General features: G+C 40.2%; 1 protein-coding gene across 2 annotated transcripts in view; it reads left to right on the top strand.

Moving 5' to 3' along the window:
* The first annotated feature begins 865 nt into the window (after nt 1–865).
* The window catches only part of CCDC112 (coiled-coil domain containing 112), a 29,735-nt gene continuing 5,270 nt past the window's right edge, over nt 866–25,330 (top strand). For both annotated transcript variants that reach the window (XR_011485945.1, XM_070462350.1), the window contains exons 1-6: nt 866–1,146; nt 10,418–10,539; nt 15,235–15,356; nt 19,306–19,395; nt 21,627–21,702; nt 22,103–22,493. Coding sequence is in view for 1 of the 2 variants with exons in the window: in XM_070462350.1 (XP_070318451.1) it covers nt 1,033–1,146; nt 10,418–10,539; nt 15,235–15,356; nt 19,306–19,395; nt 21,627–21,702; nt 22,103–22,493 (915 nt within the window). In the remaining variant the exon portion in view is untranslated. The remainder of the gene's footprint in view (nt 1,147–10,417; nt 10,540–15,234; nt 15,357–19,305; nt 19,396–21,626; nt 21,703–22,102; nt 22,494–25,330) is intronic.

The following is a 25,330-nucleotide window of genomic DNA, read 5'->3' as shown; positions in this document are numbered from 1 at the left end:
TGGTTGCCCACACCTTGACTGGAGAAGTCATCTCTGCCTTTTTCCCCACCTTCCCAACACTGTATCTTTGGAATTTCTCTTCTGTTTAGCCAAGTCCTTGGAGTGGGTCATTCCTGCTTCTGGTATCTGAAGGTGTGGGGCATGCTCTGTTTTGTTTGTTTGAAAATGTGAAATACCATTTATTGTTCAGGCTCATCAATTATGTTTTTTCATTTATACTGTTTCACCGGAACTTAGTAGAAACCTAGAAAAAGTTCTTTTATGTAAAGTATCTATCTTTGTTTTTTTGTGAAGTTGCTCAATCGTATCCAACTGCGATCCTGTGGACTGTAGCCTACCAGGCTTCTCTGTCCATGGAATTTTCCACTCAAGAGTGGGTTGCCATTTCCTTCTCCAGGGGAATCTTCCAGACCCAGGGGTCGAACCCAGGTCTCCCACATTGCAGGCAGACGCTTTACCGTCCGAATCACCAGGGAAGCCCAAAGCACCTATATCTATGAATATATAGATATCTATATATATAACATATATATGACGTGAATAAATTTAAGTATGACAGTGAAAGACAGTCAATTTTCCTGGCAGTTAGGGAATCGGGGTCGGGGAGAAATACTTTTGCCAAGTAAGAGAAGACACAAGGAAGGTGATAGCAATACCACCCCGCCATACAGCCCCGCCCAGCCCAGCCCAGCCCAGCCCCCCCAGCCCCCGCCGCGTCCACCCCGCGCTGCGACCCCGCCCCGCCGCGCCCCGCACTCCGGCCCCCGCCCCGGCCCCCGCTCCGCGTTCTGGCCCCACCCCTGCCGTGCGCTCCGGCTCCGGCTCCGGCTCAGGCCCCGCCCCCGCCCCGCCCTGGTTCCGACCCCGCCCCGCCTCGCCCCGCGGCCCGGCTCCGCCCCGCATCTCCGCCGCGCTCGGCATCCCGGTTGAGGAGCCCCGCCGCCCGGGCAGAACCCGGATCTCCACACGCCCGAAGCTCTCCACCCCAGGCGCGGGTGGCCGCCGTTGGAGCGCGCAGCGCGGCGTGAAAAGATGGCCGCCCTGACGACGGTCGTGGTGGCGGCGGCGGCCACCGCCGTAGCCGGGGCTGTGGCGGGGGCGGGCGCGGCCCCGGGAACCGGCGTGGGAGCCGCGGCGCCGCAACAGGTAAATAAATGGAGGAGGCAGAGGTGGGCCTGAGGGGGCTGCGGGCCCCGGAGGCGCGGGACGGGTCCCCGGCTGAACAGGTGTCCCCTGCAGCGCGGCCGGGAGGCGGGAGCCGCGGCCGTTAGCCTCCCTTCGCGCGGGGCCTGGCTCTTGCCATCTTTGTGCTTTGTGGCTCCTGCATTTTTAACTGCTGTTACGTGAGCCCCCTCCCTGGCGGTTTGGGAGTGGAAGAAGGTCTGAGTGGAAACCCTGGCTCTGCCTCCGTGATAGGAACACACTTAACCTCTCGTGACTCCATTTCTTGCGCCTTGTCTGGGAAGCCCCTGGTACAGTGCTTGCTTAGAGAGAGAGTCAGTGCCCAGTGACTCTGTTATTGTGTCAGCGCCGGGAACACGAGGAGGAGTCAAACTGGGATGGTCTCCGAGGCAGATGTGTTTCCAAAGATCTCTTTGGGACCCCTTTCTCTGCAGTAAGGACCAGGGGATTCCCGGAGGAGAATCCTTGGAGCCAGCAGCTCTGTCAAAGATCTCGGCTCCTCCGCATTCTCTCACAGCCCACACCCAAAGCACAGGCAATTCCTGTCTGCTCTACCTTCATAATAAGTCAAGAATCCCACTTAAAGCATTACTACCCATATCCACACCATCATTTCTCCCTTAGCAGAAACACTTTGCTAGTTGGTTTATGTTCACCCACCTTTGCCTTCCTGACATATTCACAACAACCAGACCATTCAGGAATGACACTTGTCTGCCCAGATCCCGCAGAGTAAAAGCAAACGTTTTCACCATGTCCCACACCTTCCTTAGTCTGTACAGGGCCTCTGAGCTGTCCCCAAGATCGCTCCCTGTCGCCTCATCGCCAGTCCCCTGCTCTGGATCTGCTGCAGCCATACCGACTTCCTGTAGTCCTTCAGACAGGCGAGCACACTCCTGCCTCAGGAGCTTTGCAATCGCTGTTCCCTCTGCTTGGAATGCCCTTCCTTCCTGGTCTCCTGGCCAGCACCATCTCCACCTGCAGATATCTCTGTTCAAATGCAATCAGCTCAGTGATCCTTTCCTTGACCTCACCAAACTGAATCCCCTTACTTAGCACACCGTTCTCTTTTTAGGTTTTTTCTATAGCACTTATTATCCTTTAATATAATACATGTTTTATATTCATTTTTTTGTGTTGTCTTTCTCCACTCCATCTAGGAATGTAAACCCTGCCCTCTATGAGGGAAGAAACTTCTGGAAATTTTATTCACTGTTAATCCCCAGCACCAAAAACTGTGCTGCTTTAGTCCAGAAACATAGTAGACACTCCTTAAATATTTGTGGATTAGTCCAAACCTGAAGGAAGGCTGTTAGGAGCTGAGGACAGCTTCCATCATTTTCTTCCTCTAAGGAGCTTCCTCTAAGGAGCATCTTTATGTATTTCCAGAAATTCCACCTCATCCTGGTTTGCATTTCTCACAAGTTGCTTAATATTGTTACTGACTCACACTCTTGCCCACTACGGTGGTTCTCAAGAGGTCTGCCTTCCTCAGTGTTGGATCAGAATCACCTGTGGCGCTGTTTCAACTGTTCCATCAGTCCTTCACATTTAGCAATGGCTGGAGACATTTGGGTTGTCACAACTGCAGGTGGACTGTGGAGAAGGTTGTGGTGTTACTAGCGTCTAGCCCGTACAGGCTGAGGGACAGCCCCCCACAACAAAAAGTTCCCTGATTCAAAATGTCAGTAGGGCTGAGGTTGAGACACCCGATTTTATATGCTCTCACCAGTTTAGAGAAGGCAGAGCCTCATGGTTGACTGTCATGGCAGTAGCGAGGTAGAATTTCTCAAGAGTGTTTGGGTTTTAAAAAAGAATCTCTAGCATATTGTGACTTTTGAGGAGTTTATGTCTTATCCCTCTTTGTAATCCCAATAACATACCATATATATATATATACACACACATGTACATGTACAAACACATGCACATTATAGACTCAGATTCTGTAGCCCAGCACTGGGCTTCAATACTTGTCATAGGATTTCGTGAATCTATGACCCTGACAGTGAAACCAGCTAACGTTTTCCTGAGAAGAGATCATTTTCCTTGTGACAACCTCATGATATTAGCGATATCTGTCAAAATATCTAAGGTTCCTAGATTAGCCTGCCCAGGCTTCCGTAACAAAATACCACAGACTGAGTGATTTAGATTACAGAAATATATATATATATTTTACACTTTGGGAAGCTGAAAAGATCCAGCCGAGATCTTGTTCAAGATGAGGGAGCTGTCGGGCTTGGTTTTTGGCTTGTAGACAGTTGCCGTCTTGCTGTGTCCTCACATGGCCTTTCGTCTGTGCACGTGCAGAGAGAGAGTTCTCTGGTGTTCCTCTTCTTACAAGGACACCAGTCCTGATGGATTAGGACCCTATCCTTATGAGCTTATTTAACCTTAATTACTTCCTTAAAGGCCCCATCTCCAAATCTAGGGCCTCCACATGTGAATTTAGGGAGTGGTAATTCAGTCTATAACATTCTCTTAAATTATTTTGGAACAATTATCTTTGAAGTTTTAGAATTATTTATATTGTATTTTATTTTATTTTACAGCCTCCATAGAGTGTGAAATCTTCTCATTCATCATTAGGAAAAATAATAATGTGCCCTATCTATGTACTTTAATGTTTGTATGTTATTTGTTCATAATTCCTCTCAGCCATTGCCTTTCAAGGCCAAAGACTACACATTTCTTGATTCCCCTCTTAGATGCCATTTCCCTCTTGGCCTTTTCAGCACGTTGGATTATGACTGTTTGGAGTCTCCCTAGCTGTATCACACGAGTGTATGTCCTGGTTTGTTCCAGAGCAGGGCTGTGTCCTCTCTTTGCGTCTAGTGAGCTCTCTGTGATGACCTGCATTTAATGGTGTTTGGCTGACTGGAGTGGTCCTTCAGTAATAACCACACTACTTTTCTGACTTTACATAGTTACTCAAAATGGATTTCCTCTAGGAAATCACACAAATGAATAGGGCTGTGTATATATCCAGATGTGGCAGAGTGAAGAATTCCCCGCCCCCACCTTTTCTTTGGTCTTCTTCTGACATTTCCTTTAATGTTGTTATACAGCAAACACAAATAATACATAATAAACACAAATAGGGGAGGGGGAATCCTTTGTTATTAATGTATTTTTACAAGCAAGCCTGTCCCAGACAGCTGCTTGGACAATCCTTCTCCTCTACCCCATGTCAGTCATTCATTTCTATCTGCCTCAGACACAGTGGATTTTAAGTCAGTGTGCATCCTCACGGTATCACCATGTTCCCTCAAGGATAGTCACATCCTAACCCCCAGCACCTGTGAACGTGTGACCTCATGTAATAAAGGGAACTTTGCAAATGTGATTAAGTTGAGGCTCTTCAGGTGGGGAGTTTATGCGGGATTGTCTGGGTGGGCCAGTGTATTCACAAGAGTCCTTGTTAAGAGGGAAGCAGGAGGCTTAGGACCAAGAGGGGATGTAACAATGGAAGCAAGAGGGTAATGTGATGTGAGGAGGGGGCCATGAGCCAAGGAAGGAAGGTGGCCACTAGAAGCTTAAAAAAGGTAAGGGAGTAAATTCTCTGGATCTTCAGAAAGAATGCCATCTTTTCAACACCTTAATTTTACTTGACCTCCAAAACAGTAAAAGAATAAATTTGTGTTGTTTAAGTCTCTTAAATTTGTGGTAAACTAATTTTTTTGGTAAGTTTGTTATAGTAGTGATAGGAAATGAATACAGCCAGAGAAAGCCTAAGATGGCCTGAGCTCTCATCTTTGGCTGACCTTGAAACTGTGCAACAGCAAGTGAAGGCTGAAGTGGAGTTGTAAACTGCTTGCCCCAGTACTGATGCCATGTTCCAGCTTGCACACAGACCCCCTCAGCAAAGTGTGGGGACTTACAGGTTCAAGACATGGAAGAAAACCTTTGACCAACCAATCATTCACTGACAACTAAGCTAACGAAGCAGAGATTTCAGTGCTACGCAAAGAATCCAGAGTTTACCGAGTTAGTTCAGAAAAATGACTGAAAAAAACCCAGCAACAACAGCAGACCTTAGAAAGAGGACAAATAATCTCATTTTTAGTGTTGCCACATTAGGTATTATTTAAAGTGTTGAGTTGCTGACAAATTATGAGATATGCAAAGAAATAAGAAAATATGGTCCACACACAGAAGAATTAAAAAAAAAGAACAGTAAAAAGAAACTGTCCCTTAAGATGACCAACTGTTGGACATAATAGACAAAGATTTTAAATTATTGATTTAAACATGTTCAAAAAGCTAAAGAAAACCATTTCTAAACAAATAAAACAGTATGAGAATGGTGTCTCACCAAATAGAAAATATCTATAAAGAGACTGGAAAAGGTGAGTTTTCATTCCAATCCCAAAGAAAGGCAATGCCAAAGAATGCTCAAACTACCACACAATTGTACTCATCTCACACGCTAGCAAAGTAATGCTCAAAATTCTCCAAGCCAGGCTTCAACAGTATGTGAACCGTGAACTTCCAGATGTTCAAACTAGTTTTAGAAAAATGCAGAGAAACCAGAGATCAGATTGCCAGCATCTGCTGGATCATCAAAAAAGCAAGAGAGTTCCAGAAAAACATCTATTTCTGTTTTTATTGACTATGCCAAAGCCTTTGACTGTGTGGATCACAACACACAGTGGAAAATTCTTAAAGAGATAGGTATACCAGACTACCTGACCTGCCTCCTGAGAAATTTGTATGCAGGTCAAGAAGCAACAGTTAGAACTGGACATGGAACAACAGACTGGTTCCAAATCGGGAAAGGAGTACATCAAGGCTGTATATTGTCACCCTGCTTATTTAACTTATATGCAGAGTACATCATGAGAAATGCCAGGATGGATGAAGCACAAGCTGGAATCAAGATTGCTGGGAGAAATATCAATAACCTCAGATATGCAGATGACACCACCCTTATGGCAGAAAGTGAAGAAGAACTAAAGAGCCTCTTGATGAAAGTGAAAGAGAGTGAAAAAGTTGTTTTAAGACTCAGCATTCAGAAAACAAAGATCATGGCATCTGGTCCCATCACTTCATGGCAAATAGATGGGGAAACTGAGAGACTTTTATTTTGGGGGGCTCCAAAATCGCTCCAGGTAGTGACTGCAGCCATGAAATTAAAAGATGCTTGCTCCTTGGAAGAAAAGCTATGACCAGCCTAGACAGCATATTAAAAAGCAGAGACATTACTTTGCCAACAAAGGTCCATCTAGTCAAAGCTATGGTTTTTCTAGTAGTCATGTGAGAGTGGACTATAAAGAAAGCTGAGTGCCGAAGAATTGATGCATTTGAACTATGGTGTTGGAGAAGACTCTTAAAGAGTCCCTTGGACAGCAAGGAGATCCAACCAGCCCATCCTAAAGGAATTAAGTCCTGAATATTCATTGGAAGGACTGATGCTAAAGCAGAAACTCCAATACTTTGGCTCCCTGATGCGAAGAAGTGACTCATTTGAAAAGACCCTGATGCTGGGAAAGATAGAAGGCGGGAGGAGAAGGGAACAACAGAGGATGAGATGGTTGGATGACATCACCGACTCAATGGACATGAGTTTGAGTAAACTCAGGGAGTTGGTGATGGACAGGGAAGCCTGGCGTGCTGCAGTTCATGGGATTGCAAAGAGTCAGACACGACTGAGCGACTGAACCAAACTGACAAAGAGAGAAGTTATAGGAAAAGAATGGAATAGAAATTTTGGAGTTAAAAAGTACAAAAATGCAAATGAAAAATTCACTAGAGAGACTCACCACTACGTTTAGGCTGGCAGAAGAAGGTAGGTCAATTTAGATTATCCAGGATGAGGAATCTAAAGAAAAAAAGAATGAAGAAAAGGGAACAGAGCATTAAAGACCTGTGAAACACCATCAGATGCCACCGCTAATGAGAGACCCAAAAGGAGAGAGAGAGAAAAGCGGGGAAAGAATGTTTGAAGAAATGATGGCTGTAGTATTGATCTACGCATTGTTGGAATTTAGTGAACTTCAAGATCCATACCTAGACATGTCATAATCAAACTGTAAGAAAGAGACAAAAAGAAAATTCTGAAAGCACCAACAGAGAAATCAATTCAACACATATTAGGCTTTCTCAATAAGATTAACAACTGATTTCTCAACAGAAACCTTGGACTTCAAAAGTATCGGATAATACGTGTGCATGCTAAATTGCTTCAGTTGTGTCGACTTTTTGCAACGCTATGGACTGTAGCCTACCAGGCTCCTTTGTCCATGGGATTCTCCAGGCAAGAATACTGGAGTTGGTTGCTGTGCCCTCTTCCAGGGGATCTTGTGGACCCAGGAATCAAACCTGTGTCTGTGTCTCCTGTATTGGCCGGTGGGTTCTTTACCACTAGCATCTCCTGGGAAGCCCCATGGGATAACAGTCATAGTCAAAATGCTGAAAGAAAAGGACTGTTGACCAAGAATTCTGTGTCCAGTGAAATAATTATCTAAAGTTGAAGGAGGCTACATCAAACTGAAAAGATCCTTCTGCACAGTAAAGGGAATATCAGCAAAATGAAAAGATGACCTACTGAATGGGAGAAAAACATTTGCAAATCATATTTTTATAAGGACATCTAAAAATATAAAACTGTTAAAACTCAAAAAGACAACCCAGGTTTTACAATTGGAAAAGATATAAGTAGGTATTCCTTCAAGGAAATAGCCAATAAGTGTATGAAAAGATGCTCAGCGTCATTAGTCATTACGGGCTAATCAAAACCACTGTGAGATACTACTTCACATCCAGTAGGATGATTATAGTAAAAGAGAAATAGACAGTAGAAAATGTGGGTGAGGATGTGAAGAAACTGGAACTCCCATATCATGCTGAGGGCAATGTCAAATTATATAGTGATGCAGCCACTGTGGAAAACAGTTGGATAGTTCTTCAAAAGTTCAAAACTTCAAAACTTCTGTGCTTCAAAGGATATTATCAGGAAAGTGGAAAGAACTCAGAATTGGGGGAAATATTTGCAGGTCATTTATCTGATAAAGGACTTAGAGGAATGCTTCCACTGTAACAGTAAAAAATAACACAAATGGGAAAGTAAAGAATTAACCTGTGATCCAGAAATTCCACTGCTAGAAATACCCAAGAAAATTGAATTTATACTAAAACTTGTACATAAATGTTCTTAGTAACATTATTAATGGTGACCAAATAGTGAAAGTAACCCAATTGTCCGTCAGCTGATGAGTAGATAAACAAAATATGTTAGATTCTTGTGGAATATTACTTAGCCATGAAAAGGAATGAAGTACAGATTCATGGTACAACATGAATGAATCTTTAAAATATTATACTCAGTGAAAGAAGCCAGACACAGAAGGTTGTATATTGTATGATGCTGTTTATATTAGTTGTCCAGAACAGGCAAATCCACAGAATCAGAACAAAGATTAATGATTACCAGGAAGTGGGTGGAAAAAGGGTATGGGAAGTGACTGCTTAATGAGGGTGAGCTTTCTTTTGGGTATAATGGAAATATTCGGGTACTAGATAGTGTTGATGATTGCATGACTTTGTGAATATAGTAAAAAACACTGAACTGTAAACTTTTATGTGCACATTCTATGGTATGTGAAATAAATCTCAATTTTGCAAGTATTAACCTAAAATCATTACTTTATTCTTGCTTGCTCCTCAAAATTTGAAGGCTTGGTTCCTTTATTATTATTTTTTTTAATCTCTCAGGCTGTCAGCAATTCCTCTTGATTATACCTCCAAGATACATTTAGGCTTTTTACTTTTAGTCTCCACCACCACTCTGGTAGACCTGAACACCATCATTCTGTGTCTTTGTTGCTGCATCACCTGTCTCATTGGTTCTCCTGCTTCCAGCCTTGCCTCACCTCTTCCTCCACCTCCCCCAATTTATTCTTTAAAGACTAGAAAGATTTTCTTTAAAAATTAAATGTGTCATGGCATTCTCCTACTCTAAACCCTTCAGTAAAATCCAGACTCCTGTAGTGACTTAAAATGCTGGTGTGATATGCCACTTGCCTGGCTCCATACCCTCATCTCCTGCAAAGCTCTGCACTTCACTCATCTTAATGTCACAGTTTTCTTTGCTTTGCTTGAACCAGCCAAGCTTTTTTCCTGCTGGAGGGCTTTTGGACTTGCTGGTCCCTCTGCCTGGCACACCTTTCCCTGCAGCTTTTGGCCAGGTTGGTTCTGTTCTTCTTCAAACATCATCCCCTCAAATAGACCTCTGTGGCCATTCTAACTGAAAAGAAAAAAAAAACAAAAAAACCCTTGGCCCCATTATCTTCATCTCAGCACTGTTTATTTCCTTAATAGCACTGTTTATTTTCCTTAAAAAACCGTGTTGGTTTTTTAAAAAGTGTATCACTTATTTGCTCTTTTCTTTTTAAGTCTGTTTCCCTCTCTAGATTTTAAGGCAGAGGCCATATTGTCATGGGGACTTTTCCGGTGGCCCTAGTGGTAAAGAACTCGCCTACCAATGCCGGAGACATAGGAAATGTGGGCTCGATTCCTCGATCTTCTGGGTCCAGAAGATCCCCTAGACGAGGGCACGGCAACCCACTCCAGTATTCTTACCTGGAGAATCCCATGCACAGAGCAGCCTGGCGGGCTATGGTCCCTAGGGTCACAAAAGTCAGACACGACTGAAGCAACTTAGCATGCAGCACACACATGTTATCATGGACCACCTTTGTTTCCCTAGTGTCTAGGCCAGCACCTGTCACATCATAAGTGTTCAATGCATATTGGTAAATGAATGAATGAATGAAAGAATTAAGAGATTTTTATAAAAATCCCTGAAGACATTACATTTCTCACTAATTTAGCATTTTAAAACACATGTTCCTTCTTCCACAAGCTGTATTTTTAAAAATTAAATAAGATTGGCCCCAAAATTATCCCCTGAGAAACTCCATTATTGATATTTTATCCCTGGAAAAAGGGCTTCCCTGCTGGCTCAGACAGTAAAGAATCCACCTGCAATACAAGAGACCTGGTTTGATCCCTGGGTTGGGAAGATGCCCTGGAGGAGGGCATGGAAACCCACTCCAGTACTCTTGCCTGGAGAATCCCATGGACAGAGGAGCCTGGGGGGCTACAGTCCATGGGGCCACAGAGTCAGACACGACTGAGCAACTAGGGACAGCACACACTCTGGAAAGAATTTCACGTTCATCTCCCACCATTTTTATTACTGAAGATAAATTTGTTCTTGTTTTCTCTTCAGAATGATGGCTGTCTTGGTACTTCAGGTGGAATTCGTCCTTTTCATCTTCAAAACTGGAAGCAGAAAGTTAGTCGAACTAAGAAAGCAGAATTCATACGTACAGCTGAAAAATTTAAAAATCAGTAAGTATAAGAACATTATCTTCAAGGAACATTGCTCATCATTTTATTATGAACAATATAAAGTTAATTCTCCTCCACTCTATCTAATCCCATACCAAAGACTAGTCACTAACCTTTCAATTGTAAAACAAGGGACCTGTGAGAAGTGTGAAATATACAAATGATAGTAAACTATTTAATATAAAGTTAATTTTAAGTAGAGTTCTTTACATTTTAACTATTTTGAATCAGTGTATATCAAGGAGAATAAAAGATTTCTTTAGATCACATATATCAAGTAACAGATTGAATACATTTTGACAGCAAAGTAAGCACTTGGTAAATATTTTTGAGTGAATAATTTTAATGAAGAGTCCTGCTGTACTCTTGAGGTTTTTTTTTTTTATTGGCCTTTTAATTGGTCTCCCTTCCTTGGTCTCTATCTCTTTCAGATTCACCCTGTACATTATGACTAGACAAATTGAGAAGTTGGCATTTATTTTAAGCTTTAGTGTTTATGTATTTTTTAAATAACCAGTGATATTTACTGAAGATTCAGCATTGTTAGTCGCACCATGTGATTTAATAAATACAATGAGTAAAGGTAAAAGAACTAGAGCTCAGAGCAGCCAACCCTCTCCTATAGTTGGAGGCTTTATAAAACACTGCTCTGAATTTATGCAGTGTCAATTTGCTGAAGAACCAAGAGAAAAGAAAGCTTTTGTAAGAAATGATCTCTGGACCAGAATTAGTGGCAGTTATCTGCTTAGAAATTCTACCAGTAAATAGTATACTGTTTGAATTTTAACAAGTTATACCATAGTCCAGGCTTGTGAGACTGAATTCTGACTGTATTGGTTTAATTATTTAATTTTTAATATTCAGAGTTTGATAAACTACAATTTTTTTTTTAATTTATAAAATGCGTTATCTTAGATAGACTTGGACTCTAGGTTAAGATTTCTGGTTCATGTTTTTTTTCTAGATAAGATAATCTACCAGATGATTAATGTACATAAATATAGCAAGCCAGTTAGATTATGCCAGTATCGATAGGTTCCTTGCCTGTGTATGGGTTTTACAACTGTGATTAGGCTTTCTTCATCTGTTATAAGGTTTTGGAAAAACTCCTTGAAAGAGTGTTAGAAAAATCCATTGAAATTGAATCCAACAGTTCTCATTGAGTATAAAGGGAAGAACACCATTTGTAATATTTTTATTTTCAGAATAGATTATACATTCATATAATTCAATAATCAATTCATATCAAAGGACCCACAGTAGAAGGCTTTGTTTCACCTGTGACCGTATCACCTGTTTCCCTTCTCCCTAAACAACCACTATTTTTAGTTTCTTGGGTATCCTTCCACAGGTATTTTATATGCTTTTTTAAGGACATAAAAATGCATATTCAGATGGTTCCTTTTTTTTTTATAATGGTAGCATACTATATACATTGTTCTGCATCTTGTTTTGTATTTTTAACGAGTATATCCTAGATACCAAAAAATTACTGATTTTGTTCAGGCATGATAATGTTGTTATAGTTACACAAATCAAATGCTCACAATCTCTAGAAATGCACACTGACACATGTGGGGTGGAAGAACATAATGTAGTGGGTTTCCTTTAGCGTACTAAAGAAAAAAGGAAGAGGAAGGAGAAGAAAAGGTAGATGGAAGAGAGGAAAAAGACGGGTAAAGTTGTTGAGTTAGAGTGACATGAGGTATATATCATATGAAACGATATGAGGGGAATCAGTGTGCATTCTCTAGTATGTCTTAGCATCTTCATACAGAACCTTCGTTACAAAGGAGGGTGTCTTGGAGGTCTTCCCTTGTGAGAACATAGGCAGGCACCGCGCTGTGTCCCAGTGCGTGCGCGTGGCGCCGCCTACTTCCTCTGCCCCTTAGTGGTCGACACCAGGCTGCAGAGAACACTGAGTTACAGTGATAAATGCTGAATTAGCTGCAGCGTCCATGGAGGCTCATGTCGTTCTGCACATCTGTAAGTGTATCTTTAGGAAAAATTCCTACAAGTAGAAATGCTGGACCAAAGGTATATGAATTTGTGATTGTAATGAATAATTTCTGATTATTCATGATTGTGATGAATAGTGAATAATTTCTAAATTGTCCTTGATAGGCCATTTATGATTTCACCAACAATATACAAGAGGACCCATTTCCCCACAGTTTTATCATCAGAATATATTAAACTTTTTTTTTTTCCCCCCAGTCTAATAGATGTACCATGTTACCATGGTATAGTTTCAATTTTCTTTTCTCATGTTATAAGAGACGTTGAGCATCTTTTTTTATGTTTGGCAGTTTGTCTCCATTATTACATTTTGAGTATCTTTATGGGTTGACATAATCAGCAATATGTGAATCGAAAACTTCCAGATGTTCAAGCTGGTTTTAGAAAAGGCAGAGGAACCAGAAATCAAATTGCCAATATCCTCTGGATCATCCAAAAAGCAAGAGAGTTCCAGAAAAACATCTATTTCTGCTTTATTGACTACGCCAAAGCCTTTAACTGTGTAGATCACAATAAACTGTGGAAAATTCTGAAAGAGATGGGAATACCAGACTACCTGACCTGCCTCTTGAGAAACCTGTATGCAGGTCAGGAAGCAACAGTTAGAACTGGACATGGAACAATCAACTGGTTCCAAATAGGAAAAAGAGTACGTCAGGCTATATATTGTCACCCTGCTTATTCAACTTATATGCAGAGTACATCATGAGAAACACTGGGCCGGAAGAAGCACAAGCTGGAATCAAGATTCCCGGGAGAAATATCAATAACCTCAGACACGCAGATGACACCACCCTTATGGCAGAAAGTGAAGAGGAACTAAAGAGCCTCTTGATGAAAGTGAAAGAGGAGAGTGAAAAAGTTGGCTTAAAGCTCAACATTCAGAAAACTAAGATCATGTCATCTGGGTCCCATCACCTCATGGGAAATAGATGGGGAGACAGTGGAAACAGTGTCAGACTTTATTTTTGGGGGCTCCAAAATCACTGCAGATGGTGACTGCAGCCATGAAATTAAAAGACGCTTACTCCTTGGAAGGAAAGTTATGACCAACCTAGATAGCATATTAAAAAGCAGAGACATTACTTCGCCAACAAAGGTCCGTCTGGTCAAGGCTATGGTTTTTCCAGTGGTCATGTATGGATGTGAGAGTTGGACTGTGAAGAAAGCTGAGCACCGAAAAATTGATGCTTTTGAACTGTGGTGTTGGAGAAGACTCTTGAGAGTCCCTTGGACTGCAAGGAGATCCAACCAGTCCATCCTAAAGGAGATCAGCCCTGGGTGTTCATTGGAAGGACTGATGCTAAAGCTGAAACTCCAATACTTTGGCCACCTGATGCGAAGAATTGACTTATTGGAAAAGACCCTGATGCTGGGAGGGATTGGGGGCAGGAGGAGAAGGGGACAACAGAGGATGAGATGGCATGAGTTTGAGTAAACTCCGGGAGTTGGTGATGGACAGGGGGGCCTGGTGTGCTGCGATTCATGCGGTTGCAAAGAGTTGGACACAACTGAGCGACTGAACTGATGGGTTAATATTTCTAATCCAGAGTAGCAAAACATAACTTACTGTCATAGCGTAGCCTGTATCTGTGATGGGCATTTCTGTTTGATTTTAGTACCTTTCCCCACCCCAGCCAGAGTCGCGATGGGCTGGAGCTCTCAGTGCAGGACCCCGGGAGCTGCCCTCAGTCTGTCAGACTGACCTGCAGACTAAAATCTTTTTGATGTCTCTGTTCTCCTCCTTCCCTCCTCCCAACACAGATTGAAGTTATGACTCCCTCAACCTTGGGGCAGCCAGGTAGGGCCTGTGGCATTCTCATATATTTACCTCAGTGTGCCTTATATATTAAATTCTTTTCTTGGTGTGGCAAGTGAAAAAGAATGGGAAACTCTGCCTAATATAGTTGCCTCTCAGAATAGAGGAAAGGAAATCAGTGACCAGAGATACTCCACCACTCATTAAATTCAGGATTAGTGGAGAAGTAGTTATATTAATTTCCACCTTGTGGGAGAAAGAAAACAGATGTTGAGAAAATAAATTTCTTTGTCCAACCAAAGAAGTTTCTTGATGGTAAATTGTTTTGTTTTTACCTCAGGTTCAAGCTAACATCAGAAATCCGTACTGATAGATGGATTAAGGCCAGGGAGCAAGGATGAGATGAAGGAAGCTTTGAAGTAAATGTAGACCATATCCCATAAAAGCACTAAAATCCCTGCCTTCATAGATTGTTTGCCTTTTGAAGCTTCAGTTTTACTAGTATTAATAACTTGCATTTCTATAGTGCATTTTGCTTCCCTGTGGCTCAGATGGTAAAGAATCTGCCTGCAGTGCAGGAGACCCAGGTTCGATCCCTGGGTTGGGAAGATTCCCTGGAGAAGGGAATGGCAACCCACTCCAGTATTCTTGCCTGGAGAATTCCATGAACAGAGGAGCCTGTCAGGCTATAGTCCATGGGGTCACAGAGTTGGACACGACTGAACGACTAGTATACACACACACACACAACACTTTCCTAACTACTGTTTTGATTCCATAGCCTTATTGATCCAAGTAATTTTATTTTGAATCCTTCGATGAATTAATACAAAGTACAGATTGTAAGTATATTTATATTTTAAACAATTTAAAATGTACTTAAATCATAGTTATGCTATTTGTTTCTTTCCCTAAAGGGTTATTAATCTAGAAAAAGACAAACACAGTCATTTCTACAACCAAAAAAGTGACTTCAGAATTGAACATAGTATGCTGGAAGAATTGGAAAATAAACTGATTAACAGCAGGAAAACAGAAAGTAAGTTGAGTTCATGATGAACAAAACTCATTGAGAGATACATAGTCATAGTTTTGCCCTGTGCCTTGTCCTTGGGCACTGACCGTTACAGTCTCTGTCATGATGCCGTCTAGTTGGTGTAATGAGTTTCTCTTGTAAGCATATGTATTTATTTTGGGGGGTCACTAGTCTGGATATTTATAATTGTATGTTTCCTGTGTATATTTCGTCTTAATAGGAAAAAGAGGGTTTTGTTTTCTGGTTTTCACATCAGTAATGAAACTACATTATTTTAAAATAAAGGAAGGGTGCCTTAAAGATCTGCACAGGCTGGGCTTGCAGAAGGATCAACACGCCTTTAGCTGGAGATGTACTATAGCCTTCCTTGGAAGAGGAACAGAAAAACTTAAAAAGACACAGCAGGTTCGGAGTCCAAATTCTTACTTTATGTATGTAAAATGTCCAGGTAGCTACAAATCTGGTTTACAGCCAGATTTACACCGTGGTGTTTGGTGTAGGTTATTCAACTGTTGTGCCAGCCAATAGGAGGAAATGCCAGACTCAGAAGGATGTTCATTTAGAAGAAGCAGTACTAATGAGCCACACAACTTCCTGAATCTGTGTCCTATCACAGAAAGCCTTTTCAGTTCAGCGAGTCCAGTATCTACCAAGATAATGTAATTATGTTTAATTTTCAAGGTTTGCAGCAATGCTCTCGTATTTTGGTGTCAGTTTTTAAATAAAGCTTTGATTATGGGCAACAAATTTAAAAAATAAAGGAAAACTAATTACTGGTGTCTTATCTTAGCTCATCACCAGGATCCTATTGACTGAATCCCACATTCAGTAAGCATCAACAGATTCAGAACCCGTATGACTGTTAAAGTGCTCAAGTCACATAGTTGCTTAAACCCGAGCTTACTTGTCTGTGATATGTTAATAAAACCTGCCATTTCTACCATAGGAGAGCTGTCTGTGCATCTGATGTGATAGTATTGGATAGGCTCAAAGCTTCGTTCGGGTTTTTCTGTACGATGTTATGGAAAAACCCAAATGAACCTTTTGGCCAACCTAATATATAAGAAAGTGTTAGAGATTGTACACTGAATATGTTCTACTGCTTGTTATGAATATTAATAATCATTAACTGTACTAAATGTTGGCCTTAAAAAAGAATTTTACAAGAACACCTTGTTTCCTTGTAGAGTAGATTTTTTTAAACTGCAAAGTCTTTATTTTATAGTAAAAACACTTCTTAACTTTGATTAAAGGAAAAGTAATGGTTTTCAGGGGCTTCCCAGGTTGGTGCTAGTGGTAAAGAACCTACCTGGCAATACAGGAGACATAAGAGATGTGTCTGATCCCTGGGTCAGAAAGATTCCCCTGGAGGAGGGTATGACAACCCACTCCAGTATTGCCTGGAGAATTCCGTGGACAGAGGAGCCTGGCAGGTTACTGTCCATAGGGTCGCAAAGAGTCAGGACAACTGAATCGACTTAGCACAGCACAACAGTGGTTATCAACCAGCTGAACTTTGTAAGATATTGAGACTTATTACATAGAGGTTATACTGCTCATGAGACACCTTTATAGTTAATTAAAAGAAATTTTTAGTAAGTTTCTCCTTTCAGAATATAAGATTGCAATATTTTAAAAAGTTATCTTTTGTCAGATGGTGGCAAGAATCATTCTCTCTCTTCTGTTGGAATGATGAGACCTAACATAAATGCCAGATTTCCAGTTGTTCTCTTTGATTTATAGAAGAATCTGAGTATCCCTTGTTTAATATTAATGTTTCTTAATACCCCTTAGTTCTTTTACAGACAAAAAGGCTGATCTTTCTGTCTCTCTATCATGCCATTAAGTAGAGTATCTCCATTCTGTGCATTTTAAGTCACTTGATTTTCTCCCTTTTAAGGCACTTTATTTTTATTTTCTAATTTCCCTTTGTCTACAGTTTTGCTTCTTTTTATTCACACTTTGTGTTTATCTTATCTTGGAGAAGGAATGCATTGCATTAGTATAAGGATATAGAAATTTCCCTTTCACATGTTTCAGCTCAAAAGCATTAAATAGCTATACTTTACCTCAAATATTATGTCACATTTTAGCATGCATTTATGTAATGTTGTACTTGAATGCTTTGCCTGTAGTGCAGAATCTCAGTTCCAAATGAATTAATAAAAGATATTTTCCCTGTAGTGGTATCATTGTAGCTGTTCAAACTATGGCAAATGTAAAACAACAGAAAACACTTTCCTGATTACTAGGGATGTTTCTTGACCTAAAATTCCAAAAATGAGTAGGTGCCTATAAAATACATTGGGTAAAGTTTCTACTTTTATAGAACTCTGGAATTTTAATAAAAAATGGAAAAAGCCAAAGTCATATATGCATATTTGGGTTTGTTTTGAATATAGCACTGGCTTCCAGCCTAGAGATAAACTTAAAAAAAAAATAATTGTTTTTAAAGACTTTTGAACAGAATCTTTTGGTGTTTCATGTTCATTTGTGGAAGAGTTGCAAAAAAAAAAGGGGGGGAGGAGGTGCATAATACCCAAAGATGATGATCAAATATTATTACATGAATGTGTATATAAATATAAATATTTGACTTTATCCTAATAATTTAAGTAAATATTACAGTAAGGTTACTACTTCAGAAGGGAAATATGAAAGAAGAATCCAGTCTTCCTGCTGATGATACAGAACATCTGAAAATGATTTTGAGACCTTTTGTTCTTCAGGCTTTTATTGTGGGCCTAGCATGGCAACCCACTCCAGTATTCTTGCCTGGAAAATCCCATGGTCAGAGGAGCCTGATAGGTTACAGTCCATGGGGTCGCAAAGAGTTGGACACGACTAAGCGACTTCACTTTCTTTCTTTTAGCACCTTACTTTAGCCTGGTCCTTTGGCTGTGCTTGGCAACCTGTAGCATAACAGGAGCAGTGTCAGTCGCGGAGACGTGTCCAACTCTTTGCAACCCCACAAACTGTAGCCCACCAGGCTCCTCTGTCCATGGGGATTCTCCAGGCAAGAATACTAGAGTGGGTTGCCATTCCCTTCTCCAGAGGATCTTCCTGACCCAGGGATGGAACCCAGGTCTCCTGCATTGCAGGCAGATTCTTTACCATCTGCACTACAGGGAAACCTATAGCATGCTGCTGCTGCTGCTAAGTCACTTCAGTCGTGTCCGACTCTCTGCGACTCCAAAGATGGCAACCCTGCAGGCTCCCCCGTCCCTGGGATTCTCCGGGCAAGAACACTGGAGTAGGTTGCCATTTCTTTCTCCAGTGCATGAAAGTGAAAAGTGAAAGTGAAGTTGCTCAGTCATGTCTGACTCTTGGCGACCTCATGGACTGCAGCCCACCAGGCTCCTCCATCCATGAGGTTTTCCGGGCAAGCATAGACACCAGTAAATGGCATCCTGAGACATCTCCTCACGGCCATTACTGTGACACCAGTGGGTGTCCCCAGCCTGTCTTCGATGGTGTGGTCAGATAAAGTAAATTGTCACTGGGCAGTTTGTCGGTATTCATAGCATTAATATTGGCTATACAGTTTTAGTATTCTAACAATAGTTGAGATCAACTCTATGTCCGTAAATTATAGCAAAAAGGAAAAAACTGTTAAAGAATAAAACATGACTAAAATGATGCTTCTGATCCATGTATGAGTGTCCAATAATTCAGTCTCCAGAGTTAAAAAAATATTTCTAAGGATATTTCCCTGGCACAGGTTATAATAAGACTTAACCTATTGTGCCTTAAAATATTAGACGAAATTAGATGCTTTGTTTAGAGCAAGAGTTGGTTCAGGCTATTTTAACACTCATAAACCATCTTTTGTTCTTTAATTGTTCTTCACGTAATTTACTAGGTGAGGGTGATCAGTCTTCTGTGAAGAATCCTGAGTTGGTAACCACATTTGTCATAGACTTATTTTACAGTACATCCTTCTTCCTTACAGGAGCAAAAATCCAGCAACAATTGGCCAAAATATACAGCAATGTAAAGAAACTTCAGCATCAGTTAAAAGATGCGAAGCCTACACCTGATTGTAAGTAAATTTACATTTTTTTATTTTTTCTTATGTATTAGTTTTCTCTATTGTTCATTAGAAAAATATATACTTTTTAAATAAATTTTTCTATTTGGCATTAATGAAGGAACTAAACCCTACTTTTTGTTAGGTATTAATAAGGAAACATAGGAAAACTGTAATATCTGCTGTTTATGTATTTTTTTTAATCTTTAAAATACTATCAAACTCTTATAAATTACGAAGTAGAACAGACGTTAATGTCATATATAGGATGAATAGGGCTTCCCAGGTGACAGTAGTGGTAAAGAACCCGCCTGCCAGTACAAGAGACATAAGAGATACAGGTTCGATCCTTGAGTCGAGAAGATCCCCTGGAGGAGGGCATGGCAGCCCACTCCAGTATTCTTGCCTGGAGCATCCCATGGACAGAGGAGCCTGGTGGGCTACACTCCCTGGGGTCGCAAGAGTCAGACACGACAGGGACTTAGCTGCAGCAGCAGCTTCAGATGAAGAATCTGTGGTATGCAAAGATTCAGGTTCAGCTGATGAAGTGAAAAAGATTCTTGATTCTTTGCTTAGTATTTTCCCATCATTTGCGTTTTGAAATTATTGCCTTTCAGAGGCATTTTAAATGCCTGAGGGAATGGCTAGGTAGTGTTAGGGCAAATTTTAGTCGTTTGTGAAAGACAGAATTGTGTCCTTATTCTTTCCTTACACCAACACTCATTGCTGAGAGAGCAGAGCAGTACAGTAAACCCAAAGCGTACAGTGAAGGGCTCGGGTGTATGGGCTTCAGGTCAGACACGCGCTGGGTCAAGTCCTTGAATTGTCAGGTAAGCGGTTTCAGGCAGGTTACTCAGTCTGTTTGAACTTCCACTTACTGAGCTCTGAAGTGGAGAGAATCGTTCAGCCTTACTCAGGGCTGCGGGGATGAAGTGAGCCTGCATGTGAGCACGTTGTGCACCGCTTATAGCATAATAAGCACTAAAAATCGTAAGTATCCGAAACCATTAAAAATATTAGAAAAGAACATGGATTAATATTTTTATGATTATATTATAATTTATAAGAATGAAAAAAGTCAGAAATCATAAAAATGGACATAATTGACTATTCAAAAATACCTCAAACTTATAAGCAAAGTTGAAATACAAATTAGGATAATAGCAATATATATGTAACTTAGAAAGCTAATATGCATAATGTGTAAAGAGTGTCTACAAATTCGAGCAACAAAGGTAACAGAACAAGAGAATGGGCAAAGATTATAAGTTGCATATTATAGCCAAAGAAACCGAAAACACATATGGAAAAGGGCTCAGGCTTATTAATTATTATGAAAATGTCAGTTAAATCAGTGACAATAAATTTCTGATCATTTTGGAAATGGCTGGAATTACGTGAGAAGGAGCGCTCTCAGGAGCTGAAAAGAGGTCGAGCCTCTTTGAAGGATGGTGTGACAGTGTTTGCATACTGTAAGGTGGGCATGCTTTTTAATTCAGCACTTAAAGTTATCAGTTATCCTCTGAAAATACTTATTTGAGGGGGGAGGGATAGATCGGGAGTTGGGCATTGACATGTACGTACTGCAAAATAAATAGGCAACAAGGACCTACTGTATAGCACAGGGAACTCTGTTTGATATTATATAATAACCTGAATATGAAAAGAATTTGAAAAAGAATAGATACATGTATATGTGTAACTGAATCACTTTGTTGTACACCTGAAACTAGCACAACATTGTTAATCAATGATACTCCAATATAAAATAAAAATTAAAAAATAAAATAAAAATATTTATTTGAGCATGCAAAAATATGCAAAGATAGTTACTACATCATTGCATCTATTTAAAGGTTCATCAGTTGGAGAATTAATGATTCAGGGTAGCATTAGACAATGAAATGCCATGTAGCCATACAAAGAATGAAATACCATATGTACGTTGATGTAGAAAGTTAATTACAACATATTGTTAAAGAAAAAGTGCAAGTCACAGAAAACATACATGATGTAGAAGCTTTTTGGAAAAAAAATAATATTTAAGGTATGTATGCTTAGGAAAAAATCTGTTCAAAAAATCGCAATCATAAAAATTTACTTTTTAAAAGTACATTTTTTTCTTATCCTTTAGGCTGAGAAATGGTTTTTAATTAAGAGAACATTCTAATTTTCTAACTAATTTTTAGTTCTTAGTCATAATAAAATATGACATAATTTTCCCCCCCCTTTTTTTTTTACAGTTGTTGAAAAGCTCAGAGAAATGATGGAGGAAATTGAAAATGCAATTAACACTTTTAAGGAAGAGCAGAGGTTGATGTATGTTTTAAACACATTTTAATTTAAAGTTATTTACCTTTATTTTTCAATAACTCTTTATTAGATGGTTATATGTAAACTATTTTATTGTTACAAATTTAATACTAGTCTTACACAAAAGCAGTATAATATCTCTCTTTTGCTTTAGGTTTTAGACTGCTTTGCATGTTTAAAGTGAATTTTCATTTATATTTGGAGTCTATAAACTCTCAAATAAGAGTTTGAAAGATTGTTTTTTCCTCTGAGGAAACTCTTTGAAGGCTTAGATTTATAGATGTTAATATTGTGAAGTGGAGAAGATATCAAAAGAGTTGGGAATAATAAAATTTGAAGGAAAACAAAGGGTTAATATGGATTGGTTTGTATCTTATTTTTCAAACTTTTATTTTTAAAATTTTAGATATGAAGAGCTTATTAAGGAAGAGAAAACAACTAATAATGAGTTGAGTGCCATATCAAGAAAACTTGACACATGGGCTTTGGGTGATCCAGGAACAGAGAAGGCTTTCAGAGCAGCATCGGCCAAAGTTCCTGTGGACAGAGTCACACCAAGTGCTCTTCCAGAAGCCGTGGCAGAGTTTGAAAGGTTCCTTCAGCTGACAGGAGGGCGCCAGGGGGGCTGGGACGATTATGACCACCAGAACTTTGTGAAGACGAGAAACAAGCATAAAGGGAAGCCAGCGTTCATGGGAGAAGTTCTAGAGCACCTTCCCGGAAGAACGCAGGATGAAGTTCAACAGCATGAGAAATGGTATCAAAATTTTCTGGCCCTAGAAGAAAGAAAAAAAGAGGTAATAAGAATTGTAATAGCTATTATTTACTGTATATATTTGTGTTCTAGGACTGTACTACACACTAACGTATATTATTAATTAAGTTCAGCCCTGTGAGATATGTTAACAGTTTCCCCCGTCTCATAGCAGGTGAAACTGAGGCATTGAGAAGTTAAGTCATTTTAGTGGAAGTATAGTTGACATACTCAACATCCAGCATAATCTACTGTGAGAAATAATACAGTGAGTCAGAAAACATCTGACAGTGGTCAACATCCTGTGTCCACTGGAAATGGGAAATTCAGATTTAGCCAGGCTTTTGATAAAAGTCATCTTACTAGTGAAGTCCACATAATTTTCAATAGAAAATAAAGGGGGCAGTAGGAAAAAAAGTTGTTTGACTCAAAAGTTTCTAAATAGTTTTGGAACTTTAGTTTCTCTACTTATTTTAAAAGACTCAAAAGTTTTGGCAACCCCAGAGTAAAGAGTAACTCTTAATTGTAGCAAATACCTAAAAGGTCCCGTTTTCACAAAAATATTATTCTGACTCTGGTTGAGATTAGGATTTCTCAACACTGGCATTGTTGACTGTTTGGACTGGCTAATTCTTTACTGTGAGGGCTGTCCTGGGCACTGTAGGATGGTTAGCAGTGCCCTTGACGTCCACACAGTAGATACTAGTACCACCACCTTAAATATGATGATCAAAAATATCTCCAGACATTACCAGATGTCCTCTGGACAGTAAAAATTGCCCCTGGTCAAGAACCATAGGCTTAGATAGTCCTAAGTTTTGTTTTGTTTTTTTGTAGACTTGAGCGCAGTAAATTTTAATTCAATTGGTTTGACAAGAAAGGTGTGACAGTTCAGCAGGCAACATACCCAAAAAGGAGCATTAGAGAAATACTTGATTCTGCACATAAAGTATTAGAGGAAATAGCTGGTGGTTTCTTGTTGCTATTGTTTCTCTCCAAAATAAGGTCAGTGTTCATAAAGTCGACACTTAAAACTTTAAGAAAAAATTTGAAACATAAGTCATTTTTAAAATCTCAAATTAACAATCTAGTAAGAATTATTTGGACTTCCCTGGTGGCTTAGACGGTTAAGTGTCTGCCTACAATGCAGGAGACCCGGGTTCAATCCCTGGGTCGGGAAGATCTAGAGAAGGAAATGGCAACCTACTCCAGTATTCTTGCCTGGAAAATCCCATGGACGGAGAGCCTGGTAGGCTGCAGTCCATGGGGTTGCAAAGAGTCGGACATGACTGAGTGACTTCACACACAAGAATTATTTGGGATTTTTTTTTCCAGCTGCCAGCAAAGTCAGCATCACCTGGGAACTTGTTAGAATTTAGCAGGGTCCAACCCCAGACCTAGTCTGAACCCAGGGAGTGGGGCCCCAAAATCTGAGTTTAAATAAAGCCTCTAGATTATTCTGTTAACAAGCTCAAGTTTCAGAGCCACCTGTCTAGGGTGGAGGAACAGGCACTGTCTCTTAACTGTGCTTCTTGCAAAAAAAGTAAACCACCTAGATTCTGGCTTTCTCTTCTTGTTCCCAGCCACTCTGTTTCCTGATCCCTGATGATTGATTGGATGTAGGGGTGATAGAGGAAAGAGTGTGAAAGAGGAGATGTCATTTATTGAAGCAGGACATGTTCGAGGAGAAGTGGGAAGTTTGGGGGTACAACATCAGGAATGCAATTTCGTATTTTGGGGTTTTTTTGGCCACGCCCCGCAGCATGCAGGATATTAAGTTCCCTGAGCAGGGACCTAACCCATGCCCCCTGTGGTGAAAGCATGGAGTCTTAGCCACTGGATGGCCAGGCAAGTCCAGGAATGCATTTTAAATCTGTTGAGTTGAGAAGGTTGAGTAGAAAACTTACCATTCTTACCTCCCCCTTCCTTTAATATATCCTATGTTTTGTCTAAATGAACATACTTCTTTTCAGACATTCCATGAACTTTCTGGTCCACGTCCTCTTGCTTATCTTGTTCTCACTTTCTGGAACCGCCTTCTTTCTTACACTCTGCACTGCTAACTTACCTACATCTGCCCAGATCATATGCTGCTTCCTTTTGCCTACTCACCCCTCAGAATGTCAGTAGCATTTATTTAATATGTCTTGTGTGATGTGCGATGGCACGTTCTAAAATATATTCTAGTATTTATGCATATGTCTTATCGCACCTAGAGCAGTGCTGGTCAAACTCGGTCCATGGACTAGATGTTAGTTTGCAAACTATTTCGGGTCTTCAATGAGTTACCATGATTATACCAGAATCAACTACCCAGTAAGCATGCTATTTAGTTCAAGTGACTGTTATTTCATAGAAAACTTCCTCGTTGAAAGAAGAAGTACGTTGATTTACGTTCTGGCATGAATTGCTGATATTGTTGTGGACTGGTACTTGGAGTAGCACTGGAATAGATGGCGTTGGTATTATTTTAATCACCTGTGGTCTACTCACATTGTGTTGCATATAGTACACATAGCATAAGGATGTATTTCATGAAAATGAATGATACACCATGAGGAACTTCAGGGGAAAATAATTCAGTTTCCTTTATGGAATAGAAAAGGCTGCTAGAATTTTAAATAATCTTTACATACCCACATGTAAAGATATGAAGCTATTTTACTTTTTTATTTTTATACTTTTGAAGCACTACATGCCGGGCACTGACTCATTTAAACTTCAGAACAACCCTGTTTGAGAAATGCTACCTACCACTTACAAATGAGCAAAACGAGAACAGAGACATGTAACGACTCATCCAAGGTCACATCTAGTAAATGCAAAGCCAGGATTTGGTCCCAGATACCTGGCTTTAGAGCTCATATCCTCACCTACCTC

The sequence above is a fragment of the Odocoileus virginianus genome, unplaced genomic scaffold (assembly GCF_023699985.2).
Source record: "Odocoileus virginianus isolate 20LAN1187 ecotype Illinois unplaced genomic scaffold, Ovbor_1.2 Unplaced_Scaffold_3, whole genome shotgun sequence".
NCBI lineage: Eukaryota > Metazoa > Chordata > Mammalia > Artiodactyla > Cervidae > Odocoileus > Odocoileus virginianus.
The sequence above is the reverse complement of the archived record's forward strand: the minus strand, read 5'-3'. Positions and strand labels throughout refer to the sequence as shown.